This window comes from Ovis canadensis, chromosome 1 (assembly GCF_042477335.2).
Source record: "Ovis canadensis isolate MfBH-ARS-UI-01 breed Bighorn chromosome 1, ARS-UI_OviCan_v2, whole genome shotgun sequence".
Lineage (NCBI taxonomy): Eukaryota > Metazoa > Chordata > Mammalia > Artiodactyla > Bovidae > Ovis > Ovis canadensis.
In genome coordinates this window covers 220,470,363-220,497,254 of record NC_091245.1, presented here as the reverse complement: position 1 = coordinate 220,497,254, position 26,892 = coordinate 220,470,363, and the positions used below count along the sequence as shown (strand labels likewise).

At 37.7% G+C, this 26,892-nt stretch overlaps 2 protein-coding genes across 2 annotated transcripts in view; one reads left to right on the top strand and one right to left on the bottom strand.

Moving 5' to 3' along the window:
* Positions 1–3,574: 3,574 nt before the first annotated feature.
* LOC138424156 (elongin-C) lies at positions 3,575–4,051 on the bottom strand. The gene has a single exon (XM_069560530.1). It carries the CDS (start codon positions 3,951–3,953, stop codon positions 3,615–3,617), a length of 339 nt encoding a protein of 112 aa, XP_069416631.1. The 5' UTR covers positions 3,954–4,051; the 3' UTR covers positions 3,575–3,614.
* Positions 4,052–7,201: 3,150 nt separating this feature from the next.
* The window catches only part of SEC62 (SEC62 homolog, preprotein translocation factor), a 32,425-nt gene continuing 12,734 nt past the window's right edge, over positions 7,202–26,892 (top strand). The window contains exons 1-5 of the mRNA XM_069560500.2: positions 7,202–7,552; positions 16,305–16,413; positions 17,620–17,725; positions 23,622–23,826; positions 24,073–24,165. Coding sequence (XP_069416601.2) covers positions 7,517–7,552; positions 16,305–16,413; positions 17,620–17,725; positions 23,622–23,826; positions 24,073–24,165 — 549 coding nt within the window. The 5' untranslated portion in view covers positions 7,202–7,516. The remainder of the gene's footprint in view (positions 7,553–16,304; positions 16,414–17,619; positions 17,726–23,621; positions 23,827–24,072; positions 24,166–26,892) is intronic.

Below are 26,892 nucleotides of genomic sequence, written 5' to 3'. Positions count from 1 at the left end.
CGGAGCCATGTTAAAACCCCATAATTCAGAAAGACACATGTAGTGCAGTGTTCACTGCAGCACAATTTACAAGAGCCAGGCATGGAAGCAACTTGAGTCCATCAACAGATGAATGGGTAAAGAAGACATGAGATATATATACGGGTATATATATACACACACACACACAATAGGGTGTATATATAACAAGGAACAAAGCTGGGTCATTTGTAGTGATGTGGATGGACCTAGAATCTATCATACACAGAGTGAAGTCAGGAAGAAAAAAAATAAATATCACTATTAATGCGCATATATGGGGCTTCCCTCATAGCTCAATTGGTAAAGAATCTGCCTGCAATGCAGGAGACCCTGGTTCGATTCCTGTGTTGGGAAGAGCCCCTGGAGAAGGGATAGGCTACCACTCCAGTATACTTGGGCTTCCCTTGTGGCTCAGCTGGTAAAAAATCTGCCTGCAACGTGGGAGACCTGGGTTTAATCCCCAGGTTGGGAAGATCCCATGGAGAAAGGAACAGCTACCTACTGCAGTATTCTGGCCTAGAGAATTCCATGGACTGTACAGTCCATGGGGTCACAATGAGTCAGACACGACTGAGTGACTTTCACTGTCATTAGAAATCTAGAAAAAGTGGTATAGATGAACCTATTTGCAGGGCAAGAATAGAGATGCAAACGTTGAGAACCAAATTAAAATATAGCTGATTTACAATGTTGTGCTCGTTTCAAGTGCACAGAAAAGTGATTCAGTTTCATATATATATTCTTTTTTAGATTATTTTCCATTATAGGTTATTACAGGATAATCCCTCTGTGCTATATAGTAGTCCTTGTTGGTTATCTAGTTTATATAAAATAGTATGCATGTTTTAATCCCAAATTCCTAATGTATCCCTCTCTGACACACAGTTCTTTTCATTAATACAGTAAGCAACTTTTACCAAGGGTCATACTCTGCCAGAGGTTTGTGCTCTACATCAGAGGTAAGTTCTACCTCAGTGGTCTCAATCTACATCTCCTCTGAAGCTAGTGTTCTGTTTGGGTCTGACTTACCAGATCAGGCTTTATTTCCTCTTATAAGGAGCTCCCATTGTCCTCATGCCCCACACTGTTCTTTCCAAAACTCTGACTCCCCATGTCCATCACACATGTTGTATATGCCTTCACAGAGTTCAAGGTCTTTTTCTTGGAAAGATGTTCAGCCCCAGTGCAGATCCATGGATAAAAACAGATTCACAGTGAGAGAGAAATCTCTATCGTCCTCTCTACAAAACCACATAAGTTCTTTCCAGATCAGCCCCAACCAAAAAAAAAAAAAAAAACAGCTCCACAGATACCACAAAAGGAAACAATTCTTAGGGGTAGGGATGGAGGTTGTCATATTAATTCTCATTCACAATTCCTAACTGATGGCCTCTAGAGAGTCAAGCCACATAGATAATTGGAAGAGTAAATTAATAAATAAACTATTTCTTATAATATTATTCCAATTAATATATGTAGAAGGAATGATAACAATCGAAAGTCAGCATCTGGCAAACACAACAGTAATAATTATTTCAGGCAAAGATAATTAATGAGTGCTAAAATGAGTGGTCAAAAGTATGCTGGAAAGCAGAATATTTACCTGGTTTCAAAGTAACCCCCCCTTAGATGTTAACTAATTTCAAAGGGAAGAACTGTAACTAAGTGGTCAAGGTTAGTATCACTAGTGACAGAACACATCAACTTCCTTCCTCCTAACAGAACATGCTGAGCAGGGTACACTGTCACTTCTGTGACAGTCTTCCCAAAACTGCATAATCTTAATATTCAGTTCGGTTCAGTTGCTCAGTCATGTCTGACTCTTTGTGACTCTATGAATTTCAGCATGCCAGGCCTCCCTGTCCATCACCAATTCCCGGAGTTCACCCAAACTCACGTCCATCAAGTCAGTGATGCCATCCAGCCATCTCATCCTCTGTTGTCCCCTTCTCCTCCTGCCCCCAATCCCTCCCAGCATCAGAATCTTTTCCAATGAGTCAACTCTTCACATGAGGTGGCCAAAGTACTGGAGTTTCAGCTCTAGCATCATTCCTTCCAAAGAACACCCAGGGCTGATCTCCTTCAGAATGGACTGGTTGGATCTCCTTGCAGTCCAAGGGACTCTCAAGAGGCTTCTCCAACACCACAGTTCAAAAGCATCAATTCTTCGGCACTCAGCTTTCTTCACAGTCCAACTCTCACAACCATACATGACCACTGGAAAAACCATAGCCTTGACTAGACGGACCTTTGTTGGCAAAGTAATGTCTCTGCTTTTGAATATGCTATCTAGGTTGATCATAACTTTCCTTCCAAGGAGTAAGCGCCTTTTAATTTCATGGCTGCAGTCACCATCTGCAGTGATTTTGGAGCCCAAAAAAATAAAGTCTGACACTGTTTCCACTGTTTCCCAATCTATCTGCCATGAAGTGATGGGACCAGATGCCATGATCTTCATTTTCTGAATGTTGAGCTTTAAGCCAACTTTTTCACTCTCCTCTTTCACTTTCATCAAAAGGCTTTTTAGTTTCTCTTCACTTTCTGCCATAAAGGTGGTGTCATCTGCATATCTGAGGTTATTGATATTTCTCCTGACAATCTTGATTCTAGCTTGTGGTTCCTCCAGCCCAGCGTTTCTCATGATGTACTCTGCATAGAAGTTAAATAACGGGTGACAATGTACAGCCTTGACATACTCCTTTTCCTATTTGGAACCAGTCTGTTGTTCCATGTCCAGTTCTAACTGTTGCTTCCTGACCTGCATATAGGTTTCTCAAGAGGCAGGTCAGGTGGTCTGGTATTCCCATCTCTTTCAGAATTTTCCACAGTTTCTTGTGATCCACACAGTCAAGGCTTTGGCATAGTCAATAAAGCAGAAAAAGGTGCTTTTCTGGAACTCTCTTCCTTTTTCCATGATCCAGCAGATGTTGGCAATTTGATCTCTGGTTCCTCTGCCTTTTCTAAAACCAGCTTGAACATCTGGCAGTTCACAGTTCACATATTGCTGAAGCCTGGCTTGGAGAATTTTGAGCATTACTTTACTAGCGTGTGAGATGAGTGCAATTGTGCGGTAGTTTGAGCATTCTTTGGCATTGCCTTTCTTTGGGATTGGAATTAGGTTTATCATATTTTATTTTTATTTAAACATATTTATATTAAATTTTTTCTTTGTGATAACAGCATTAAGTCACTGACATTATCAGTTAACATATATTAAAGTGCTTTTATAAAAACAATGCCCCAGAAGATCTGGCCATTATTTGCTATGCTTCCCTACAATTTTTTTCTTTTCAGTTTAGTCATACATATATACTTAACATAACAAATGGACCTAGAGGAAGTGTTATTTAAAACAAAAACCTAAATGTATCAGTGTCCAGTTTGCATATCCCTGATCAATGGGAATACACATTTACATACTATTTATTCCCTTCTACTTCCTGGGATGGTAGCTTCCAGGAAACTGAATTCTTCAAGTCCTTACCTATTCATCAGTCCTCCAGTGAGGGTATCAAATCACAGAACTCTTTGCTTAGCAGAGCATGGTAATGAGTTTTTTTTTTTTTTTAACAGTTTATTATAATTTATTTTATTTAACAATCTAGGAAGTTTGCAGCCATCAGCAGTTCCAGTGCAATTTCAGGTGCAATTGGGAATTCGGGAATCTCCGTGGAGCTGTTAGTGTAGCGAACCTTGTAGGTAAAATACATGCATACTTTCGATAGCACATGTGAAGGGATCTCTCTAAAATTGACTTCATTAGTTTCATTCTCAGCAAACTGACCTGGGCCACTCAACATGGCTTTTATTGTTCCTGATGTTAGCGCATGTTCTCTCTTTACAATAAACTCATGACCATCTGAAGATATCAATTTGACATACATGGCATCAGGGCCCTCACAGCCACCATAGGTTTTCTCTTCTCCATCCATTATGCTCTTATGAAATTCTACTTTGCGTCCACAGGAACTTTAGTAGTTTCTCGTCAGCTCCGCAGCAACCGCAGGCACCGCACCCGGTCCCCGCGCACAGCTACAGCCCCTACACCACGGCCACCCCCCCGGTAATGAGTTTTTATATTTATGTATCCAAAGGAATCTTATAAAGAGTAAAGACATCAAATTCTCTACTCCATATGGCAAGAGAAATTCTGAGTTTCAGAGACAGCCCTGGGGAGAAGAAGTGAGAGTCAAGGGGTAAAGAGCAGTTTTGCTTTGACAAAAGAAAGGGAAAGAGGCAATATCCTTCATTTGGGAAAGAAATAAAAGCCAAGTGACAGGAATGAGATTGCAAATTCAAAAGGAAATCAGAACAACAGGAGAAAACTCACCACTACCACCATCAAAGATATAATGGGGTGATGATAAGAATGCTTGAGCTATTTTTATATAGATATTAAGTGGATGTTAGACCCAGAACGTCACATTTGGGTTATAACTGTAAACATAGTCATTCTTAATGTTGCTATACACAACTAGGGAGAATGGGCAGGGGGCAGTTAACAATGAACAGAAGATAGTCTATAGAGTATAGAGAGGGTGGAATTGGGGGGAATGATTAAGAGGCTTTTGCAACAACAGTTCAGGTAGGAAGTGATAAAGACTTGATCAAAGCAATGGCAGTAGGAAAGATGAGGAAGGGAAGATTCCAAACATCTCAGCTGTAGACTCAACAGGATTGTTGACTGACCGGTTGGGATAACTTCCTTGAAGGTTTCAAGCATGAGTGATTAAGTGAACAGTGATGCAGTTAAAAGTTTAAAAATACAGTAAAAGGGACAGATTTTGCCAGGGAAATGGTGATTTCTAGTTGGCCATTAATTGGAGATATATAGAAGACAGTTAGAAATATACATTTATGCAGTACTTTGGAATTAAGCTATTAAAATGTAAAAGAATCTCCAGAATGTATAGAGAAAAAGGAAGAAGATGAACGTGGAAGCATGGTGACCATGAACATTGACAAGCTAGGTAAAGAGAGAGGAGTCAAAAGAGAAACAAGAAGGAAGAACCCAATATCACAAATGCCAAAGAAGGAGCATAAATTAAGTGCATGGTCAACATTGTCAAATCCTTAATATGATGCTGCAAAAGAAGCTATCGAATTTGATGTGAATTATTAATGGATGGTGGAGGTAGAAACCAAAGTGTTTGAACCTGAGTCTCTTGTGTCTCCTGCATTGGCAGGTGGATTCTTTATCACTGAGCCACCTGGGAAGCCCATTCTCCAAATACAACAGTACAAAACAGATCTACCCTGATTCTGGATGGGGAGGCCTGAAGGAAATAAAGACATTTCATATTGTATTGTTTTGGGTTAATCAGTAAGAATCACTTTTTCCTTCACCCCTCTCTGACTATACATACCTTGATTCTAGATTATAGATGGAAAAGGAACCAAAGGACTTGCTGGGAAAAGGAACCAAAGGACTTGATACTGTTTCTGGAGTGCAGAATTTCATAGTTCAAAAATGAACTTCAGCTATCTTATTTTATAAAAGAATAGGCATCAAGATGCCACTATTCACCTTATTACATACATACTATGGAAAACAGATAATTTTTTAATGATATATATTCAACATAACATTAAGTGAAAAAGGCATATTATGCAATATGATCTCAATTGGAGGAAAGGGAGAAATATATAAGTACACACAAAGTATAAATACTAGAAAAAAATAAACTAAAATGATAACAGATTTTTGAGTGGTAGCATTAGGGATTTTTATTTCCTTCACCTTGCTTTTCTACATTTTTCCAATTTTCTACTATTTAAAATGCTTTAAAACCTCCGTTAAAGTCACCAGAATTTCTATCTAGAAACACTTACTAGCAATTTAAGCCCATTCTCTTTATCTGGGCAACTCTAAAATAACAATGATGACACCACCCTTACAGAAGAAAGCAAAGAAGAAATAAAGAGCCTCTTGATGAAAGTGAAAAAGCTGACTTAAAACTCAACATTCAGAAAACTAAGGTCATGGCATCCGGTCCCATCATTTCATGGCAAACAGAAGGGGAAACAATGGAAAGAGTGACAGACTTTATTTTTGAGGGGGCTCCAAAATCACTGCAGATGGTGACTGCAGCCATGAAATTAAAAGACGCTTACTCCTCGGAAGAAAAGCTATGACCAACCTAGACAGCATACTCAAAAGCAGAGACATTACTTGCCAACAAAGATCCGTCTAGTCAAAGCTATGGTTTTTTCAGTAGTCATGTATGAATGTGAGAGTTGGACTACAAAGAAAACTGAGCATCGAAGAATTGATGCTTTTCAACTGTGGTGTTGGAGAAGACTCTTGAGAGTCCCTTGGACTGCAAGGAGATCCGACCAGTCCATCCTAAAGGAAATCAGTCCTAAATATTCATTGGAAGGACTGGATGCTGAAGCTGAAACTCCAATACTTTGGCCACCTCATATGAAGAACTGGCTCATTGGAAAAGACCCTTATGCTGGGAAAGCTTGAAGGCAAGAGGAGAAGGGGAGGACAGAGGATGAGATGGTTGGACGGCATCACCGACTGGATGGACATGAATTTGAGTAAGCTCCAGGAGTGGGTGATAGACAGGGAAGCCTGGCCTGCTGCAGTCCATGGGGTCGCAAAGAGTCAGACACGACTGAGCGACTGAACTCACTCACTCAAAATAACAATAGTTATAACTAGTCTCCCAGGTACCCTGCGATCTTCTTAATTTCAACTTCTTAGATGTTCTCTATTTATCTTATTAGTTCCTCGTACCTCCCTGAGTTCTGACTCTTGGATTCTAAAAGAGCGTTTTGAGAAGCAACGTGGAAAATGGAATGCGGAATCCAAAGTTTGTGTCAGATGAGCCCAACTACTCTCTACATTGTATGGGGAAAGATAATTGGGCTTCAGTCTAGGATGTGCCATTTACTAACCATGGAGCCTTAGATAAACCAGTTCATATCGCTGCACCTCCGCTGTCTCAGTTTTCCCACCTTCAAAATGGGAGTAGAATTTACAAATGGGGTATGGATAGGGCAGGGCTCACTAGCGAAAAAAGAAGTATCACAGTCGAAGACTGTCTAGAATTCCATCCACTGCTATGCTATGTCACTTCAGTCGTGTCCGAATTCCACAGGTCCCAGTAAATCCTAGGGGAAAAGCTCCACCCCAAACCGACTGACTCCGAGGGGTGGGGCCCCGGAATCTGTATTTTAACAGCTTTCCAGGTGAGTCAGATGTCTAGTGAAGAGGACTCTTTCCAGTCCTCCAGCTCTTTGATCCACTTATTAACTTCCTTCTGGTCCCAGCGATTTCCAGTTCCCGCAAAAAAAGGAGCCGAAGAAAGAGGGGAGAAAAAGTATATCCAGGGTCGGAGCGGCCGACACCGGTCACTCACCAGCTTCCTTCCTCCCCCGGCGCCAGCCGCCAGGTTACATAACGGGTCCCGCGGCGCGCTCTCGCGAGGTTTCCACCGCCCCCCGCCTCGGTCCACGTCAGAGGGAACCGGGCGGAGCGGCCAACATGGCGGAACGCAGGCGACACAAGAAGCGGATTCAGGTAGCAAAGCCGAGCCCTTGGGTAGGGGGCTTTAGGGCGCTCGGAAGTGAAAGATGCTGGGAAAACTCCCGGGAAGGGCGAGCGAAATCGAGGACGAGGTGGGGTGGGGTTCCACCGCGAGGCCGCAGGTTGGGGGCTGCGTCGTTGTGAGGGGCCTGAGGAAGGGCGGCGTTGGAGACGGCGGAGGTGCTGGGGCTGCAGCGGAAGGCAGCAGGAGCTGCGCTCGGAATCGGCCGTGGAGGCGCGGCCGTCAGTTCAAGGTTCCGGTGGAGGCGCCGGCCTGGGCCTGTGCTGGGAGGTCAGCGCCCTCCGAGCACAGACATCGACACTCTCGAGCTCCTCCCCTCCCTTCTCCACCCCATCTTTTCGCCTTAGCTGTCCCGAAATTGAGGCCACGGTAACTAGGGTAGAACGTGGAGGACTGACCTAAAGCTACCCGTTCTTTGTGCGCGGATAGAAGGACCGTAGGAGGTGGGAGTGAGCGGGATTTGGTCAGCTGTCCCGAGGCCCAGGCGGCGAACTGCGTATCCAGGTGTTCGTTTGCTAGTACCCTCCTTTCTCCTTTTTATTATGAACGTAAGCGTCCAGTTGAAGCTTTGTGGCTTTCTTTCAGCGACACAGTGTAAATAAACAAAACTCTCAACCAGCGGGTACTGCAATGAGCGGGTCGCGCCCAGGAACGTTTGACATGGCAGTGTGTCATCCTCATAACCTACATAGCATCCCTCCCTCATTCCACAGGCCTGTCATCTGTGTATTTCTTCCCTACAATTTTCCCCTGTTGTTCATGCTCTCTGCTGAGAGGATTAAACATGTGGAACATCTTAGACTCAGGATGTGTGTCTGCTTGTTAGTTTATGTGCCTAGAAACCTTCATATGTCATCATAAATTGGGCATGTTGTAAATTGTTAATATGCTAATCACAAATTGTTACACTCATTTTCTTTCTGTTCCTTACTATTTCATTGCTTAGAATGACTTTCTGTCTGATGTTTTATTTCCCTGTTTAAAAAAAGTTTATCACTTACACCATGGGTGATTTAGGTATGCAAGTTAAAATTATCCTTAAAAGTCTGAAGTACTAGGGGAAAAAAAAGATGTGATCAGTAAATCTGGAATTTTGGAATTGGGAAGAAATAAGAAAGTAGTTTCAAATAGAGTACAGAAGGGGACCAAAATGAGACAAATCCTGCCCCCTCCCCCAAGTTCAGACAAGTCATAAAACCAAGGCTTAAGTTTATTGTGAAAGAAGTTTATAATTATACTATTCCTAGTCTTTCAAAATTTAATGTTATTGGTCAGTTGTGGATACATAATATTTTTATTAGAATTTGTATTGAAGTTGTCAAATTAATACTTACTGAATTTCTTATATTTACACATATGGTACATTTTATGGCCCTAAATAAACTTTTTTTTTAATTTCAACTGTTCTTTACTGTGGTCACAAAGGTGATCTTAATTTACTTTGAATAGCTGCTCTATTTCAATTGTGATCTTATATTAAGCAAAAAGATTAAAAACTGGTATAGCAGTGGTAGTGACTGGGAGCTAAAACTTGAGCCATACTGTGCCTGTTTGTACCCCAGTGTCAGTAATTATTAGATGTGTAACTTTGGTCAAATTACTTAGCTTTTTTCCTCTATTTCCAAATCCATAAGAAGGAATATTTACCTTGAAAAGAGATCCTCTTTGGGTTGTGGTGGAAAAAATACATGAGTGGATGACTTGTTATTAAAGGTTATAAAAGCTGTGAAAATAGTATTTGGTACATAACTCTCTTATTCCACCTCCCTGAGGATGAAGGGTTTAGGATAACTTTTTTTGGTTTTTGCTAAGCACTCTGATATGCTGAAGAAAGATTAACAGTTACCTATTCAGTAAATAAACCTTTGAGTTGTGAGTGCCTTAAAAAATTTTTTACTTACTATTGTTTAATTGTGGATTAGCAAAGTATGTGAGGATCTGATTGTTAAAAATCAAGTTGTTATACTGCTAAGTGAAAATAAATGACATTTCTCAAATCCTCCAACTTTTCTGTATAGCTATGCTGTGTGGAAGGAATGTTATAGAGCTCTTGGGCATGCTACTTGGAGTACTACTATGCAGTCTCAGCAGATTAATAAAAATATACAGTAGCTTATCAATCTCCCTTTTTTTTTCCCCTCAAAGAATCAGAAACTGTAATATTGGCATTACTTTAGACAAAAAGATCAAATGTAGTGGCCATGTTTACAGTTGAAGTTACAGAAAAAATCCTATTGTAAGACTTTAAGACAAAAAGTTCTGTAATATCAACTCGATTTCCTGTTGTTTATTACTTGATATTTCATGTTTACAAAAGATTTCTACATATAATAGAATTAGGGACCTTGAATTGTAATTTGTATGTTGGGGGAAAGGATTGCTACATGTAAGTTCGGGGTTTTAAAAAGTAGTTAATCTGTATGCTTTTTCTAGGATAGACTAATTTTAGATTTCTGGTATTCCATCAAAGTTGGAAGCAAGAGGACTATTTCGTCACATTTCCTTCTTGGACTCACTTTACTGGCCACTGAAAACCAAAAGTGAGCTATGTGTTCATTGACATTACATTGGGAAGTTTTCTTGTTTGAGATTCCCAAGTGAAAGGTATCTCAATTCAAATTAATAAAATATTTGAAAACAAATAATTGTTACTTTTCTAAGATATGCAACCATGTAAGTTCAAGAACGTACAATAAATGCTTATAGGTTAACAAAGTGCTGTTTACTAGAAAGGTTAGCTTAAAATCCTAGTACCATCAAATTTCAGAGTTGAAAAGGATTTTCAAATTGGGTTTTTTGGAAGCCTCAGTAGTCACTACTATACTAGCATTATCCCTCATCCTTTAAGCTACTATGTGACTTTAAGCAAATGATTTATCTAAGATCTCCTCTGGCTTTCAGATTTTAACTTGAAACCTATTTGCATTTTCACGGATATTTTACACTGCTTGTGAAAGTGTTTGTCGCTCAGTCGTGTCTGACTATGTGACCCCATGGGCTGTATGTAGCCCACCAGGTTCCTCTGTCCATGGCATTCTCCAGACAGAAATACTGGAGTAGGTAGCCCTTCTCCAAGGGATCTTCCTGATCTAGGGATGGAACCCTGGTCTCCCACATAGCAGGCAAATTCTTTACCATCTGAGACAATACTGCTTGTATAAAAATACAAATGGACAATTGGTGCCCTAATCTATTTCCTTTGCTCAGTTTATTCAACAAGCTTATTTATTACCTAAAGCCTCTTGATGAAAGTGAAAGAGGAGAGTGAAAAAGTTGGCTTAAAGCTCAACATTCAGAAAACAAAGATCATGGCATCCGGTCCCATCACTTCATGGGAAATAGATGGGGAAACAGTGAAAACAGTGTCAGACTTTATTTTGGGGGGCTCCAAAATCACTGCAGATGGTGACTGCGGCCATGAAATTAAGAGACACTTACTTCTTGGAAGAAAAGTTATGACCAACCTAGATACCATATTGAAAAGCAGAGACATTACTTTGCCAACTAAGGTCCGTCTAGTCAAGGCTATGGTTTTTCCAGTAATCATGTAAGGATGTGAGAGTTGGACTGTGAAGAAGGCTAAGTGCCAAAGAATTGATGCTTTTGAACTGTGGTGTTGGAGAAGCCTCTTGAGAGTCCCTTGGGCTGCAAGGATATCCAACCAGTCCATTCTGAAGGAGATCAGCCCTGGGATTTCTTTGGAAGGAATGGTGCTAAAGCTGAAACTCCAGTACTTTGGCCACCTCATATGAAGAGTTGACTCATTGGAAAAGACTTTGATGCTGGGAAGGATTGGGGGCAGGAGGAGAAGGGGACAACAGAGGATGAGATGGCTGGATGCCATCACTGATTCAATGGACGTGAATCTGAGTGAACTCCGGGAGTTGGTGATGGACAGGGAGGCCTGGCGTGCTGTGATTCATGTGGTCGCAAAGAGTCGGACACGACTGAGCGACTGAACTGAAGATTATTTCTGTTGAATAAATTGATTTTAAAATTTTTTCATCATTTTGAGGGTAGGAGAATGAGGGAGCAGAAATTCTAAGTCAAAAATTCTGTAAGATTGAAGCCCATGGTTTACTGACTCTTGATCTAATTTTTTTTTTCTCAAAAAGGTTATCTTAAGTACCGGCTAAAATAATATATAGCTAGAAATGGTAACAGAGAAGGCAATGGCAACCCACTCCAGTACCCTTGCCTGGAAACTCCCATGGACGGAGGAGTCTGGTAGGCTGCAGTCCATGGGGTCACTAGGAGTCAGACATGACTGAGAGACTTCACTTTGACTTTTCAATTTCATGCATTAGAGAAGGAAATGGCAACCCACTTCAGTGTTCTTGCCTGGAGAATCCCAGAGATAGGGGAGCCTGGTGGGCTGCTGTCCATGGGGTCGTACAGAGTCAGACACGGCTGAAGCGACTTAGCAGCAGCAGAAATGGTAACCCCAGTTTCATTGTAGTATTTTTTAATGTTGGTGTATTCTGAAATAAAAAATAGTTTTTGTTAAATAATTTAAAAAGAAAGTTCTACCCTAGCTTTCCATTTTTGTAATTTTGTACTGTGAGTTGCAGCTGCTGGCATCTTGTTGTTTGGGTTGGCAGTCCACCCTCAAAATGTATTGCTTCTTTGCTTGCTCATTCTAAGATGTTTGGGCTCATTCATTGAGCTACAAAGTTCCCTTCATTGGAGGGTTGATAAACTTGTTTCTCTCTTTTAGTGGCTGATGCTGTTCCCAAAAGACCTTCAATTTTGTCATTAGATTTCTAGAAAAGTTAGGAAAATATTCTGAAGGTAATGTATATATAGACAGGAAGAAGATAAGACTGTTTTAGCCTGCAGCAGGGGAGCAGTGAGAATGAAGATTCTGTGGCAGGCTCTTCTGTATTACTAGCTTCCCAAGTCATGTTATCTTGGTATGCTTCAATAACAGTCTTTCTGGCTTCAAAGCCCAGCAGATGGCACAAATCCTAAACTCCTAGAGGCAGCCCACAATATGTGTAAGTTATATGTGGTATAATGAACATGTCATATTTCACAGAGGATGATAGAAGTTTTTTAAGGATTTGAACTTGAAGGAAGAGCAAGGAAGATATCAGTTCTTTTGTACAAATATCTTAAGAATTCTAGTCAGATGTTTTAGGGAAGTTACTGATACTTTAAGAAAGTATCAATGAATAAGGAACTCTGTGTCTAGTTGAGAGAGATTATTCAAGTCCATGTTTTCTGGTCCTTTTCTATTTATTCATGCTTATTAGTGCCTTTACCAAGGAGGGGAAGGGAAGGAAGATAGAATACTTGAGTATGTTTTTGCAGTTGTGGAAAAGAGCTTGGTGAATTTGAAGTTAATTGTTAAAATGAGGTTTTTAAACTGTTGTGGATTCATGTAGAATCAGATTCCGTACTGTATAATAATAGAGTGAACTTTTCAGTTTCTTTTGGTTCCTTATAACATAGTTCACATGTGATGCCTGTATCAACAGTCAGTAGATTGGTACCATGTTTAGTTAATGGTTTGAGTGTTAGTATGAGTGTAGACTTGTCATGCCTAAAGTTGATGTGATTGTTTCCTCCCAGAATAACCTTCATTCCGAAATTCTATTATTGAAAAACTGTCCTTTTAGTTGATCAAACTAGAAATTTGACATCTTTTATTAATTTCATTCATCCTTTATCATTGAGTCCTTCCTATCAGTTCTACACTTGAAATGTTTCAAATATCAAAATCCTTCTTAGTCCAGAGTATCATGTCACATCCTATTTGAACACTAACTAGTTTCCCTGCCTTATGCATTTATTCCCCAGTTCATTCTACATGTAGGCTCCAAAATAGTGTCTCAGTCATTTTTTTTCTCATTATGTCCTCTTCCTAGTCAAAAACTTTCTGTGACTTACAGGGTAAATTTAAAATTTCTCAGAATGCTCTGAATACTATTTAGCCCTATTATACTTACATGTACTTAGCCTCAAAATGCTTTCTAACTTGTCTCTAGTGAAACCAAATTTTATACTCATTTTCAGCCACAGTATTTTTATACTATTCATTCAGCTTATCCTGAACTTGTTCATCTTTCAGAATCTAGGTCCCTCTTCCAGGAGATCTTTCATAGCTCCCATTCTGTACTCCTAAAATATTTTTCCTACCACTCATTTTGAAAAATAACAGTTGTTGTTTTGGATAGTTGTAACATACTGTAGGTATTGTGCCTTAACAAATCTTTGGTATTAACTGTAGCACCCAATGGTATTTTAGGGTAAACAACTCAGTAAGTGTATGTTTGAACAATTTACGTTTATCTCTATTGCCCCACATATCATTTTTATTCAAGTATATCCCAGTAACAAATCAGTCAATTGGATAAATCTTTAGATTGACAACAGATGCATTAACTGAGGGAAAAATTAAACATATATGGGTGTGATTATAAAATAGTATTGGTCTTTATAAAGCCAATTATACTATCTCATTATTACCAACTACTTATATAGTATGACTTTTTTGGCTGTATATGAACATACAGGATATTGTTTACTAATAGATAAGGCTTCTAGAAATTCAGTGTTACTCAGGCATAATTAAATGCTATCATTTTACGTATACGAATGTATTTTAGTATGATTTCAAAAACCAAAATATAGAATACTTTTTAGCTTGTGAGAACTATATTTTGTGAAAGTGAAAGTTGCTCAGTCTTGTCCGACTCCTTGCGACCCCACGGACTGTATAGTCCATGGACTTCTCAAGGCCAGGATACTGGAGTGGACTGGACCCCAGATTAAATAATTATGAACACTGTAGATGGTAGTGAACTTGGTAGTGTTAAAGTTTGAATTTATAGCTTTTTAAGATTCTATTTTTCTGTGATATTTATTTTTATATATAAAACTAAAGGTCTTTTATTCTGATAAATATTTGGTTTTTATTATAGTCATTTGGATTGAATGGTTTGGGTTTTGAGTTTTTCTCTTTTTTTTTCAATTTTTATTTTATATTGGCTTATAGTTGATTTACAGTGTGTGGGTTTCTAGTTTTTATTGTCACAAATAGTAACCCACAAATGAGTATGACAGTATAAAAATCATGCACTGTGTTAATTGGCTGTTTGAAGCAGAGAAATTGGGAAATGCAAAGGAAGAAATCCAAGAAGTAGCTGCCTGGTGACCCAACAACAAGGGCACAGATTTTCCCTTCATCTCACAAATTACTCCTCTTCAGGATAAAGTTAAAGCTGAGACTTTGTTAGTTGTCCCTTATTTTCCATAGACATAAGTGAATTCAGACTCCTTTGAAATTTGTGGAAAAACTGACGTAAATACAGATGATTTAGATAGTTTATTTTTCCTTTTTTTGTATTATTAGAATGTCTTGCCTAAAAGATAACTGTCTTCAGCATTATTTGTTCTCAGCAGTCTAGATTCTTGGCAGTTAATTCTTCACAGTTATTTGGCACTTTATTCATTTTAAGAAATAGACCTTCATGAAATCATTCACATTTAAATTATATGTTGCTAGAAATATTGCTTGAGTTCTCTATATATTGTGCTTAAAAATGTGAAGACAGTGCTTTTATTTTGATATTAGTAGCTTACAGCAGTAAGACAACTTCTAAAAGTAAAAAAAATGCAAGATGTATATACAAATGAAAATTGCTCTCATTTTCTTCAGTATATGAGTGGGGAGAATAAGTACACTGCTTTTAACTACTCAAAAGTAGCTCAGAAGATAAGGAAATAACAGCAAGATGGGAAATGATAAACAATGAAGTGGTAGAAAATTTGGAAGAAGGAATGGGAAAATTTTAGAAAACAGGGAAGGATTAAAGCAGCCTTTTCAAAACTCTTTGTTCACTTCCATTAATCAGTTCTTAAAGTGAAAGTCACTCAGCCATGTCTGATTCTTTGCAACCCTCCAGACTATAGTCCATGGAATTCTCAGTCCATGGAATTCTCCAGGCCAGAATACTGGAGCCATTCTCTTCTCCAGCGGATCTTCCCAACCCAGGGATCCAACCTAGGTCTTGTACATTGCAGGTGGATTCTTTACCAGCTGAGCCACCAGGGAAGCCCAGTCAGTTTTAAATGAGATTATAATTTACTTGTCTATTGCATTTAAAGGCAAGGTGAGAAAGGATTCCCTGAAAGTATCTAGAATTTGTAACCCTAAAAGGAAAGGGAATACAAATCTTCAGCATCTCAAGTAGTATCTTGTATCTGGGACCACACTGGGACAGCTATCTTTGGTTAATTTGAGAACTCCTCCTGCAATCTCTAGTCTTTTGTGTAGGGTACATAACTTTGGCTGTTACTTAACATTTATTTATGGCACCTGTTTCTACTTACTTTGGCATTTGGGCACTCGCTATTGACAACCTCTTAGTGTTTTGAATTATTGTCTTATGGCTTGTAAAGAGAGACCAAGCAAGGGTAAAGATGAACTGGTACAAAGTGGTTACCATGCTGAAAAAACAACTCAAAATAAATGCCTTGTAGCTGAAGCCAAGAGAGAAGCAACTTTGGGCCCTGTCAACTTGTATTTGAAAGATGTGTAATTTTTAAAATTTCCGTTCTGTCTTTTGTATAGATTACCAGGTCTGCTCTAGAAAAACCTTGAAAGAAAGGCCTGTAGTACATTTTAAAAGATTTTCAGAAAAGATCTGTAATTTATTCTTCAGTGTATGAATGTCTCAAGTAAATGATTATGTTAAATTTAATATTGTTACTTTGCAGGAAGTTGGTGAACCATCTAAAGAAGAAAAGGCTGTAGCCAAGTTTCTTCGATTCAACTGTCCAACAAAGTCCACCAATATGATGGGTCACCGGGTTGATTATTTTATTGGTAGGATTTCATATTTAAATTATGTTAATGTACATATTTTATAAGGAAAGAAAGAAAGTGAAGTCGCTCAGTTGTGTCCAACTCTCTGCGACCCCATGGATTGTAGCCTATCAGGCTCCTCTGTCCTTTGGATTTTCCAGGCAATAGTACTGGAGTGGATTGCTATTTCCTTCTCCAGGGGATCTTCCCGACCCAGGGGTCGAACCCGGGTCTCCCACATTGTACACAAACGCTTAACCGTCTGAGCCACCACCTAATTTGGGGATAGGCAGATGTTTTAAAAGTGCTTTGCAAGAATGATTAGTGAAGCTAGGTGAGGGGCATATGGCACATGATTATCCTATTCTTTCCTTTCATGATTAAAAATGTCAATAGTAAAAATAAAGTACTTTTTAATGACATTTGAGATATTTTTATAGTATAATAAGATTTATTTTCAGTACTAATTTTTTATTAGATAGTACATGTACTTAATGATATATTTTTTTAAAACTCCAGCATAGAATTTAGTGTGAAACCAGTCTGTTGGAACCAAGTTGGGAGATTTTTTTCTTCATATAATCTGAACAACTTCATTATAAGCTAATATCATCTGTAGTATTGCCCCATAACTTATAAGTCAATAGTTGTTGAGTTTGCCTGTCTGATCAGTTAAGATTGAATTGCCATTATAGAGAAGAAATTGCTTTGTATTCTCTTTAGTGCTATAATTAATGATTTTGCTAGTCATTAAAAGTTTGAAAAATAGACATGCTATTCTTTTCAGATCTCATCTATTTAGCTTTTTCTAGTGACAGCAGTAGATTGTTCACAGAACTTATTCCTTGGTGGGTAAAGCTTAGAGACAGAATTTCTCTTAACTGTAGTAGAGGACGATTTTTGGTTTGTCTTATATTTTGATTATTTGATAAGAGTGATATTTACATTTATTTTGAACTTTTTAAAGAACATTTTCTCATTAATTTATATTGCTTGAGTTAATATTTTTTATTTATCATTTATTTCACAGCATTACTTTAAAAAGCTGCTTATCAGTATGTTTCACAAATTGAGCTATTTGTCATGATTGTGTCAGACTTAAATTTTCTGTTGAACTTGGTTTTATTTTCGAATGCTAGAATGTTGAAATTTGCCTTATAGAATATTATTTAGATAGACTCAAGTTCTGCTGTATACTAAATTTAAAATAATTAATTTCTTCTTTAGCTTCTAAAGCAGTGGATTGCCTCTTGGATTCAAAGTGGGCAAAGGCCAAGAAAGGAGAGGAAGCTTTATTTACAACAAGGGAGTCTGTGGTTGACTACTGCAACAGGTACTCTTTATTTCTTAGTGAAGGATAATGTGACTAGTAATTTAAAAACGGTCTCCATGGTCCTAAAGCTCCTTCCCTGTTTTCGTTGTTTAGTTCTGTTGCAACATAGCTCAAGCATGACTTTTACACATAACTTGGATATCTTCAGTATCTCAGGAAATGCATTTATTTAGAGTTAGACCATCATATTTTTATAGTTTTTATTTGTGTTCTGTTAAATTTGTATATTTGCAGGCTGACTGAACTGAGGGATTAGCAGTAAAAATCATACACCAGTGCCTATCGTGAACATAAAAGTTCTTTCTTTTCTAGAGAAAATAGGTGGGGAGTCTTTTCCAAAACTTTGTCAGGGACTCCTAATTGGCCTGTTGTCCCTGTTGTTTGTGTGTCTACCCACTGAGCCATTAGCCAGGTACACTTTTCCATTTTGTTTGTGATTGCTAATGTATTCCTTCTGAAATCAAGGCAGCTGTGACATCTATCTTTTCTTGATTCCAAGATGAAGTGTAGACAGTTCAGTAACATATCCATGTGTTTTATACATACTTCTTCTTTGGGAAAAATGTTTCATGGTGAATGGTGTAAATAAATCCGTTTTCTGGGAGTCCAGTGGTTAGGACTCTTGTTTCCACTGCAGGGGCCATAGGTTCGATCTCTGGTCAGGAATCTAAGGTCCCTCATGCCATATGATATGCGTGGCACCCCCCCAAAAAAAAATCACTTTTCTCTTGGAAAGAAGTATGCTGGTTTTGTGGTCCCCCCCCCCACAGTTTTTCCCCTTGGTTTATTTACTACTTGAACATATTTATTAAGATGTTAGTAAATCAGACTGCTTCTGTGACAATGAATTTTACAATTGTGGGAGTTTGACATTTTAGATTATCTTATATATTTGGTAGGGAGATACACATAGCATTTACTAATATATTGATTAATGGCATTTAAAATGGCAGCCACATTTTAAGTCCTCAGTCATTGAGTTGTGTCTTAGTCTTTGTGATCCCGAGAACTGTAGCCTGTCAGGCTCCTTCTGTCCATGGAATTTTCCAGCAAGAATAGTGAAGTGAGTTGCTGTTTCCTTCTCCAGGGAATCTTCCTGACCAAGGGATCACACCTGAGTCTCCTGTATTGGCAGGAGGGTTCTTTACCATTGAGCCACCTGGGAAGCAGCAGCCACATGAGAACCCTCTTAAAAAACTGTGAAAAAAAATTTCACAGTCTGTCTGCTAAAGCTGTAAAGTTGAAGAATTGTTAAATGTTTCTTAGAATTCTTAGCTGCCAGGGAATTCCCTTGTGGTTCAGTGGTTAAGACTCCTACTTTCACTGCCATGGGCCTGGGGTTCGATCGCTGATTGGGGAACTGAGACCCCATAAGCTGTGCTGCACAGCCAAAAAAAGAAGTTTCTTAGCTGCCAAAAACTGGAATCATGAATGGACCTTTCAGAAACAATGAAAATTTCATTGTTGGGGCAGGGATTAGCTAACAGCAGTGCAATCACTATTTTCCTTTGTAGCCATCTGTGTATTAGAATTCCAAAGTGCAAATTTCCCTACCTGCCTCAAAATAGACTTATATTTTATACACAGTAGTAAGATGCTATAAATGCACAAACAAAGAACTTAAATCACTTACCCAAAGTCACAAAGCTAGTAAGTGGCGAGCCAAAATTCTAAATCCAGCCATCAGGCTTTGTAGTGTAGTCCATGCTCTTAAACACTGCACTATACTATCTCCTCCAAAATAATGATCCATTTAATGAAGCAAAAATTAAGATGAAGGATTAACCTGTCAGTATTGTTTGAATATTAGTGCTTGCTTTGGCAGCACATACACTAAAATTTAATATAAAATCTGAGCCCAACTCTCCAAGATAAGCAGCCAGTATTAATATATTTCTCTTGGCGTTTTAGGAGACTTGATACTTTGTTATATGAAAAGCAAAAAAAAAAAAAACAAACCTTGAGTATGGAGATGGTTCTAGCAATACACTCACTTTTTGTTGTATATGTTATTCCCATTCATATCAAGCTTTTTGTGTCCTTTTTGCACTAAGATAGAGAAGCATAAATTTTTCAAAACCACTTATAATAATAACCATAGAGACCTCATGATGACCAGCTCTCGTGGGTTCCTGACTGACTACAGGCAAAACCACAGAGAGACACTAGTCCTGTCTCATTCTCTGAAGTGTGCTTGAGGGAGGTTGAGGAAAAACAAAAGAAAACAGGAAACTGTAGTATGATACACAAAACAGCCTTTTCTAGTACACTCCATGCCTCTTCATGGCCTGTTTCAAGTACAGACTCTTAAATCTTGTATCTAGTGTCATCCTGACCTTCCTGTGACTTTGCATCTCCAACCCCCCAGTCCACTAATGTCCTTTTCACTCTTATTCATATACCACACTCATTCTCTTTTCTGGTCTTTTTTAGGTAATAGCCTACCACTTCCCCACGTGGTTCTATCCTGCCTGCCTCTCAGTATAAGTCCCCCACATTCCATCTTTACCATTTGGTATTCCCCAGGTCCTCTAGCTTGCATTAATCTAATATTCGACAGAATTGATAAAGGTAATATCATGCAGTTTGGTCCTTACCTGTTTAAATAGATTTGTTACATGTGTATATGTTTTTTTTTATTTCTTGCCTGCTAAATCTGAAGGCAGTTGGAGGACTGTTCTATACTTTACTGTAACTCCACAGCAGTTAGCTCAATGTGGGCATTTAATAAAACCTCACCCTTGTTAGATAAGTTAAAGTCCTAAACACATGTCTGGCGTTTAATAAACGTTTACTAAACCTGGGAAAAAATTCAGAAGTGAAGAAAAGTAATAAGCAATTTAGTGACATTTTGCAGGCTGCTTTTAATCCATTTATTTATTCTACAAGTACTTACCAAATATCTATTATAGGTCAGGCCTCAGGAATACAGAGATAAATGTGACTTGGCTCTTGCCTGCAAAGCACATATTGTTGTCCCTTAGAGACGATCTGTGACTAGTTACAATACGGTGTGTTCTGCAAGAAAGAAAGGAAACTTCAAGAATAGCCTCACAGAGAAAACGTTTTAATAAAATTTTGAAACGTAAAATAGGTGATTACCCAGCAAACAATAGGGGAGTGGACATTTGATCCTGGCAGAGGGCATAGAGCATCCTGAGTTAGGAAAGTATGAATAGTCTGTGAAAATGTCAGTTTATGTAGATGATTTGTTCTATACGGTGTGTTTAAAGCTAAATAAATTGAGGCACTGATTTTATTACAGTAGTGTCATCTCATTTTTTGAGGCATACGGTGAATTGAAGTAGACATTCCCTATCAAGGAATAAGTCAATGATTCTACTTATTAATGAATGGAATGAGGGTATAATGTAATGATTTATAAACCAAATGTGTTTTCCGTATTAAATGAAATTAATGATCTCACTACAGCACTGGTGATGGCTAACATTGAGAACATGCATTCCAGGTACCATGGTATACAATCTGTATGCTTCTCATTTAGTTCTAGAAACCCCTATGAAATAGATAACCCATTTTAGAAATATACTAAAATTAAGTAACTTACCCAATACTGTGTAGCTAATTAGGTGATAGAGGTGATATTTGAACCCATCTACCTGATTGTGAATTTCTCATTACCAATTTGATTGGTTAATAATCTTACTTTTCTCTCATGGCGTGGAGCAGCTGTGCAGGAGAAGTAATAGAAGCAGATGTTCCTGCTGATTCTGTCCTCTTCTGTAACTGCTTGTCAGGGGAAGAATTGTTTTTTTCCCTAAAGTTCTGTGGTTTATTTTTTTAATTATTTATTTATTAAGAACATTTTTTTCACTAAAGCAAAGAAAACTTTGAGAACGCAAAGAAAGCAGAGAAACTTGAGAAAACTTTGAAAATGATGCAGAAGAAAATCCAAAGTACTAATGATGTTGCCCCGGGAATAATTACATTACCATTTGAGACTATATATTCAAGTATCTATATATATGCACATGTACTCTTAATATATGGAGAGCTATAATATGAACTGTAATATGAAATACTGCTCTTCAATTAACATACAATGAGTAAGATGTTTTTTCATTTTCATACTAAATTGTAATGAATGATCCTGATAGAAAATCTGGAATTTATGTAAGTGAAAAATAAATTAGAATATTTTCATTATAAATTTTTGTAAGAAAGTCTGAAGTAGAATGAAAATTAAAGATTCCCCCTCATTCAGATACTCACCACTACTCTTAAATCTCACTTTCTGCTCATAAGTAGTTAATTATTAAGGGTCTCATTTCAGATTTTTACTTGTTTACATATATGTGTATATGTAAACAGATATTCATATATGTATATGTAGTAGATATTAATCGGAGAAGGCAATGGCACCCCACTCCAGCACTCTTGCCTGGAAAATCCCATGAATGGAGAAGCCTGGTGGGCTGCAGTCCATGGGGTTGCTAAGAGTTGGACACGACTGAGCGACTTCACTTTCACTTTTCACTTTCATGCATTGGAGAAGGAAACGTCAGCCCACTCTAGTGTTCTTGCCTGCAGAATTCCAGGGACGGGGGAGCCTCATGGGCTGCCATCTGTGGGGTCGCACAGAGTCAGACACGACTGAAGCGACTTAGCAGCAGTAGATATTAATGCTAGATTCTTTGGGGACATTTCAGACAGTTGCACAATTGTATACTATATAGTTCTTCTGAACAAGAAAAAGTCCAAATGAGGAGACCTAGAAATTAGCTTTTTGGCAATGTTCATGGGATGGTCCTAATTGGACAGCAGAAAGAAGCCCAGCCAAGCAGGTCAAAACATGGGTAAGTACAACATAATCATCAGAAATAAGTCGTATTTGGCCAGAAAGGAAGTGTCTAGTTAGCAGGTGCTATGATGTATTGGAGCAGGCACCAGTGGAGGTAGAAAGGTGGATAGTTACCATTAACAGGCCCAGCTGATGACAGTGAGACCTAGCTTCTAGGTTGTGTTTTGATAGTTATCCTTTATCAAGACAGTAAGGAAGGAGCAAATGAGGAACTCTGAAACTGGAACATAAGATTTGAAAAGTTTTTCTTTTAGATTATAAAAATAAGCGTAACCCGGTTGCTTGAGTGGGATTAGAAAAGATTGAGTCAACCAAGGTTGACTTAATTTGGTCTCAGCTGAGCTTCCAAACTCATCAGATAAGAAAATGAACAACAAAAAAGAACAAAGCAAGCATCTTACTCTTTAGTTTATAACAAATATAACATGAATTGTATTAGAAGAAAAACTGCTGTGGATAAGATAACAGAATGTGTTGAGAGAAACACATAGTGTTGTCTTGCCAAATACTTTGTACAGTTTTTATCTTGATACTGTGAAGAATTGTTTTCAGAGTTCAGAAATCTCAGCATATTTAATTATTCATTATTTAATTGAAGATATTTCATTATAGTGGCAGGCTGAGTAGTGAGGTACATGGAGAGAAGAAATTAACATCAAGAAAGACATCTGAAGACACAGTTTGGATCAACAGATCATGAGCACATTTTTTATCTGTTAACATTTAACTGTTTTATTTATTTTCCCCATATATTTATATTCTACTTATGTCTACTCTTGAATTTGAGATTTAACTTTAAATAAAGCAGAATTTTGATAACTCCTTAACCTAAAGAAAAACTTAAGGAATCTCGTTAAATTACATAGTTGAAAATTAGATTTCATATAATCAGGTTGACTGCACAAGTTTTTGAATAGCCTGTTTTTCCATGGACTTACTAGTTGTAATTTTTCTTGTGAGTTGCCAATGTATGTCTTTTCTTTGTTCACTTTATTCAGGTCTTGATATTTTTGCTTTTCAGTCTACATCTACATAATGGATAGGGAATATAATGTCATACCTTTTTTTTTTAAGGCTTTTAAAGAAGCAATTTTTTCATCGGGCACTAAAAGTAATGAAAATGAAATATGAGAAAGACATAAAAAAAGAAAAAGAGAAAGGAAAAGCTGAAAGTGGAAAAGAAGAAGATAAAAAGAGCAAGAAAGAAAATCTAAAGGATGAAAAGACAAAAAAGGAAAAAGAAAAAAAAAAAGATGGTGAAAAGGAAGAGTCCAAAAAGGTGATTTCAACTAGAATTAAGCAAAAATAAAAAATTTATTACATGCACGTTATCACTACTGGCATATCAAGACTTTTAAAATCTTACACAGCAACCACTTAAACCATATTAGGGTTTTTATAAATACCATGATTGAAAATTTTGATTTCTGTGTCTCATATAGTAAAACTTTGAGTCTATGAATGTCATATTCCTTTTTGCTTGTTTGTTAATACTTTTTATTCTATTCAACTTGTTTTTTAATAGGAGGAAACTCCTGGAACTCCCAAAAAGAAAGAAACCAAGAAAAAATTCAAGCTTGAGCCCCATGATGATCAAGTTTTTCTGGATGGAAATGAGGTGAGAGTATCTACTAAAAGTAGAAACCCAATTTTCCATAGGAGTTTTTAGAATTATCTTTGATGCCTTCACTAAGAAAAGAAGTAATTTAGATAAATTTAACCATGTAGATATAAAATTACCCTTTTTAAAAATGAATTTCTCTGAATTTATATTTATAAAAAATTTATTAAATCAGTCAGAAGTACGTTCAATTGTCTGTGATAGGTAAAAAACATGAAATAACAGTGACTTAAGATGGATACTTATTTATCTCCCATTAATGAAATCTGATGGTAAGCAGATACAGCAGCTCCATGGTGGATTTAAGTTTTCTGCCTGTGTGAGGCAATTAGTAAAGATTATCTCCTGGTCCAAAATGACTGCCAGCCTTATATATACATCCAGAGGAGGGAAGGAAAGTGAGGGACATGCTTCTTTTTTCAGTATACTATCCAGAAAACATGCAGGTTCTGGCCAATGGAACTGAACCATTGGCCAGAACCTACTCACATGGTCATGCCTTCCTGCCGTAAAGTCTTAGAAACATGATTTTCATACTGAGTAATCCTTTGCCCAGTAAAATACAGGGTTTCCATTACAATCAAAAGGAAAAGAAGCAGAATGATTAATGAGGAACACATACTGATTTCTACCTCTCACGGTCAGACAGACTACTATAAGAGTCTAAAATTTTCAGCATTACTTGATGCTTTTCAAAATCATTTTAATGTATTTAATAGAATGTTTGTGTGGTGGTAGCCTTCCATGAAGACCACTTAATTTAGTCATTTAACCATTACAAAAACATTTAGTTATATACTAGCCATTGAGTTGTGAATTTATTTCTGTGCTTAATACAAAGGTAGTATAAATTTAAAAAGTAGTCGTTCTTGGAGCTGTGAGCTTGAAATTCTGGGAAGGCTTTTCAGAAAATGTGCACTAGGCTCATTCCAGACATACTTGCATGAGGATCTCTAGGATGGAATCTAGAGTGTGTATGTGTGTGTGTTTTGTATTATATTTCCCTGATTGATTCTGATGTGAAGCCCGTTTAAGAACCAATGTAATAGAAAACCACAGGTCTTTCTTAATGTGAAAGCTCAAATGCCTTCAGTTAAACGTCAGGTTAACTCTATGCCAAGTCATTTTTATAGGTGCTGGGAATAGCATGATAAAAAAGATAAAATTCTCTTCTTGAAAACTCTTAGTCTAGCAAGCATACAGACCAGACATACCTCATTTTGTTGTGCTTCAGAGATAAAGTGTTTTGGGAGGGGGTTTTGTTTTGGTGTTTGTTGTTTGTTTGTTTTACAAGTTGAAGATTTACAGCAGCCCTACATTGCATGAGTCTATCGACTTCATCTTTGCAATAACATTTGCTCATTTTGTATGGGTCACATTTTGGTGTTTCTCACAATATTTCAAATCCTCTTCTAGCAAAAAAAAAAAAAATTTGACTCACTGAAGGCTCTGATGATGGTTAGCATTTTTTAGCAATAAAGTATTTTTTACTTAGGGTATGTACATTGATTTCTTAGACACGATGCTATTGTACACTTAATATTGACTATAGTATAGTGTAAATGTATCTTTCATATGTACTGGGAAGACCAAAAAATAAAAAATTGTATTATTGCAGTATTACTGGAGCTAATCTTGGAATATCTGAAGTATGCCTGTACTGTATTATGACATGGGATAGTATTATGATGGGAGAATACCAATCAGGGATGGTTAATCTAATCAAAAGAGGATTAAGAATGGTCTGGAGATCCTGGATACTTGAGCTGAGCCTTGAAGGCTGACTGGCAGATTGCCAGGTGCACTGCAAAGGAGTTAGAGGCCTATTAAACAAAGGAAGCACCCTGAGCAAAAGCTTGGGTGCTTGCAGTCCCAAAAAGGCTAAGGTTTTATTCTGTACAAAGAAGTGTGCTTTCAGACTTTTTAAAAAATTTTATCTATTCTTTAGTTGAAGGATAGTTGCTTTACAGAATTTTGTTGTTTTCTGTCAAACCTCAACATGAATCAGCCATAGGTATACATATATCCCCTCCCTCTTTAACTTCCCTCCCATCTCCTTCCCCATCCCACCCCTCTAGGTTGATACAGATCCTCTGTTTGAGCTTCCTGAGACATAACAGTAAATTCCTATTAGCTATCTGTTTTACATATGGTGATGTAAGTTTCCATGTTACTCTCTCCATACATCTCACCCTCTCTTCCCCTCTCCCCATATCCATAAGTCTGTTCTCTAGTTCTGTTTCTCCATTGCTGCCCTGCAAATAAATTCTTCAGTATCATCTTTATAGATTCCATATATATGCATTAGTATACAATATTTATCTTTTTCTGACTGACTTCACTCTGTATAATAGGCTCTAGGTTCATCCACCTTATAAGAACAGACTCAAATGCACTCCTTTTTATGGCTGAGTAATATTCCATTGTGTATATGTACCACAACTTCTTTATCCACTCATCTGTTGATGGACATCTAGGTTGCTTGCATGTTGTAGCTATTGTAAATAGTGCTACAGCGAATATAGGGGTACATGTGTCTTAGTTTTGGTTTCCTCAGAGTATATGCCTAGGAATGGAATTGCTGGGTCATATGGTGGTTTTATTCCTAGTTTTTTAAGGAATCTCCATACTGTCTTCCATAGTGGCTGTACCAATTTACAGTCTCACCAACAGTGCACAAGGGTTCCCTTTTCATCACATCCTCTCCAGCATCTATTGTTTGTA

Coding starts and splice junctions, on each gene's coding strand:
- LOC138424156 (XM_069560530.1), bottom strand. CDS start 3,953: ATGGATGGAGAAGAGAAAACCTATGGTGGCTGTGAGGGCCCTGATGCC.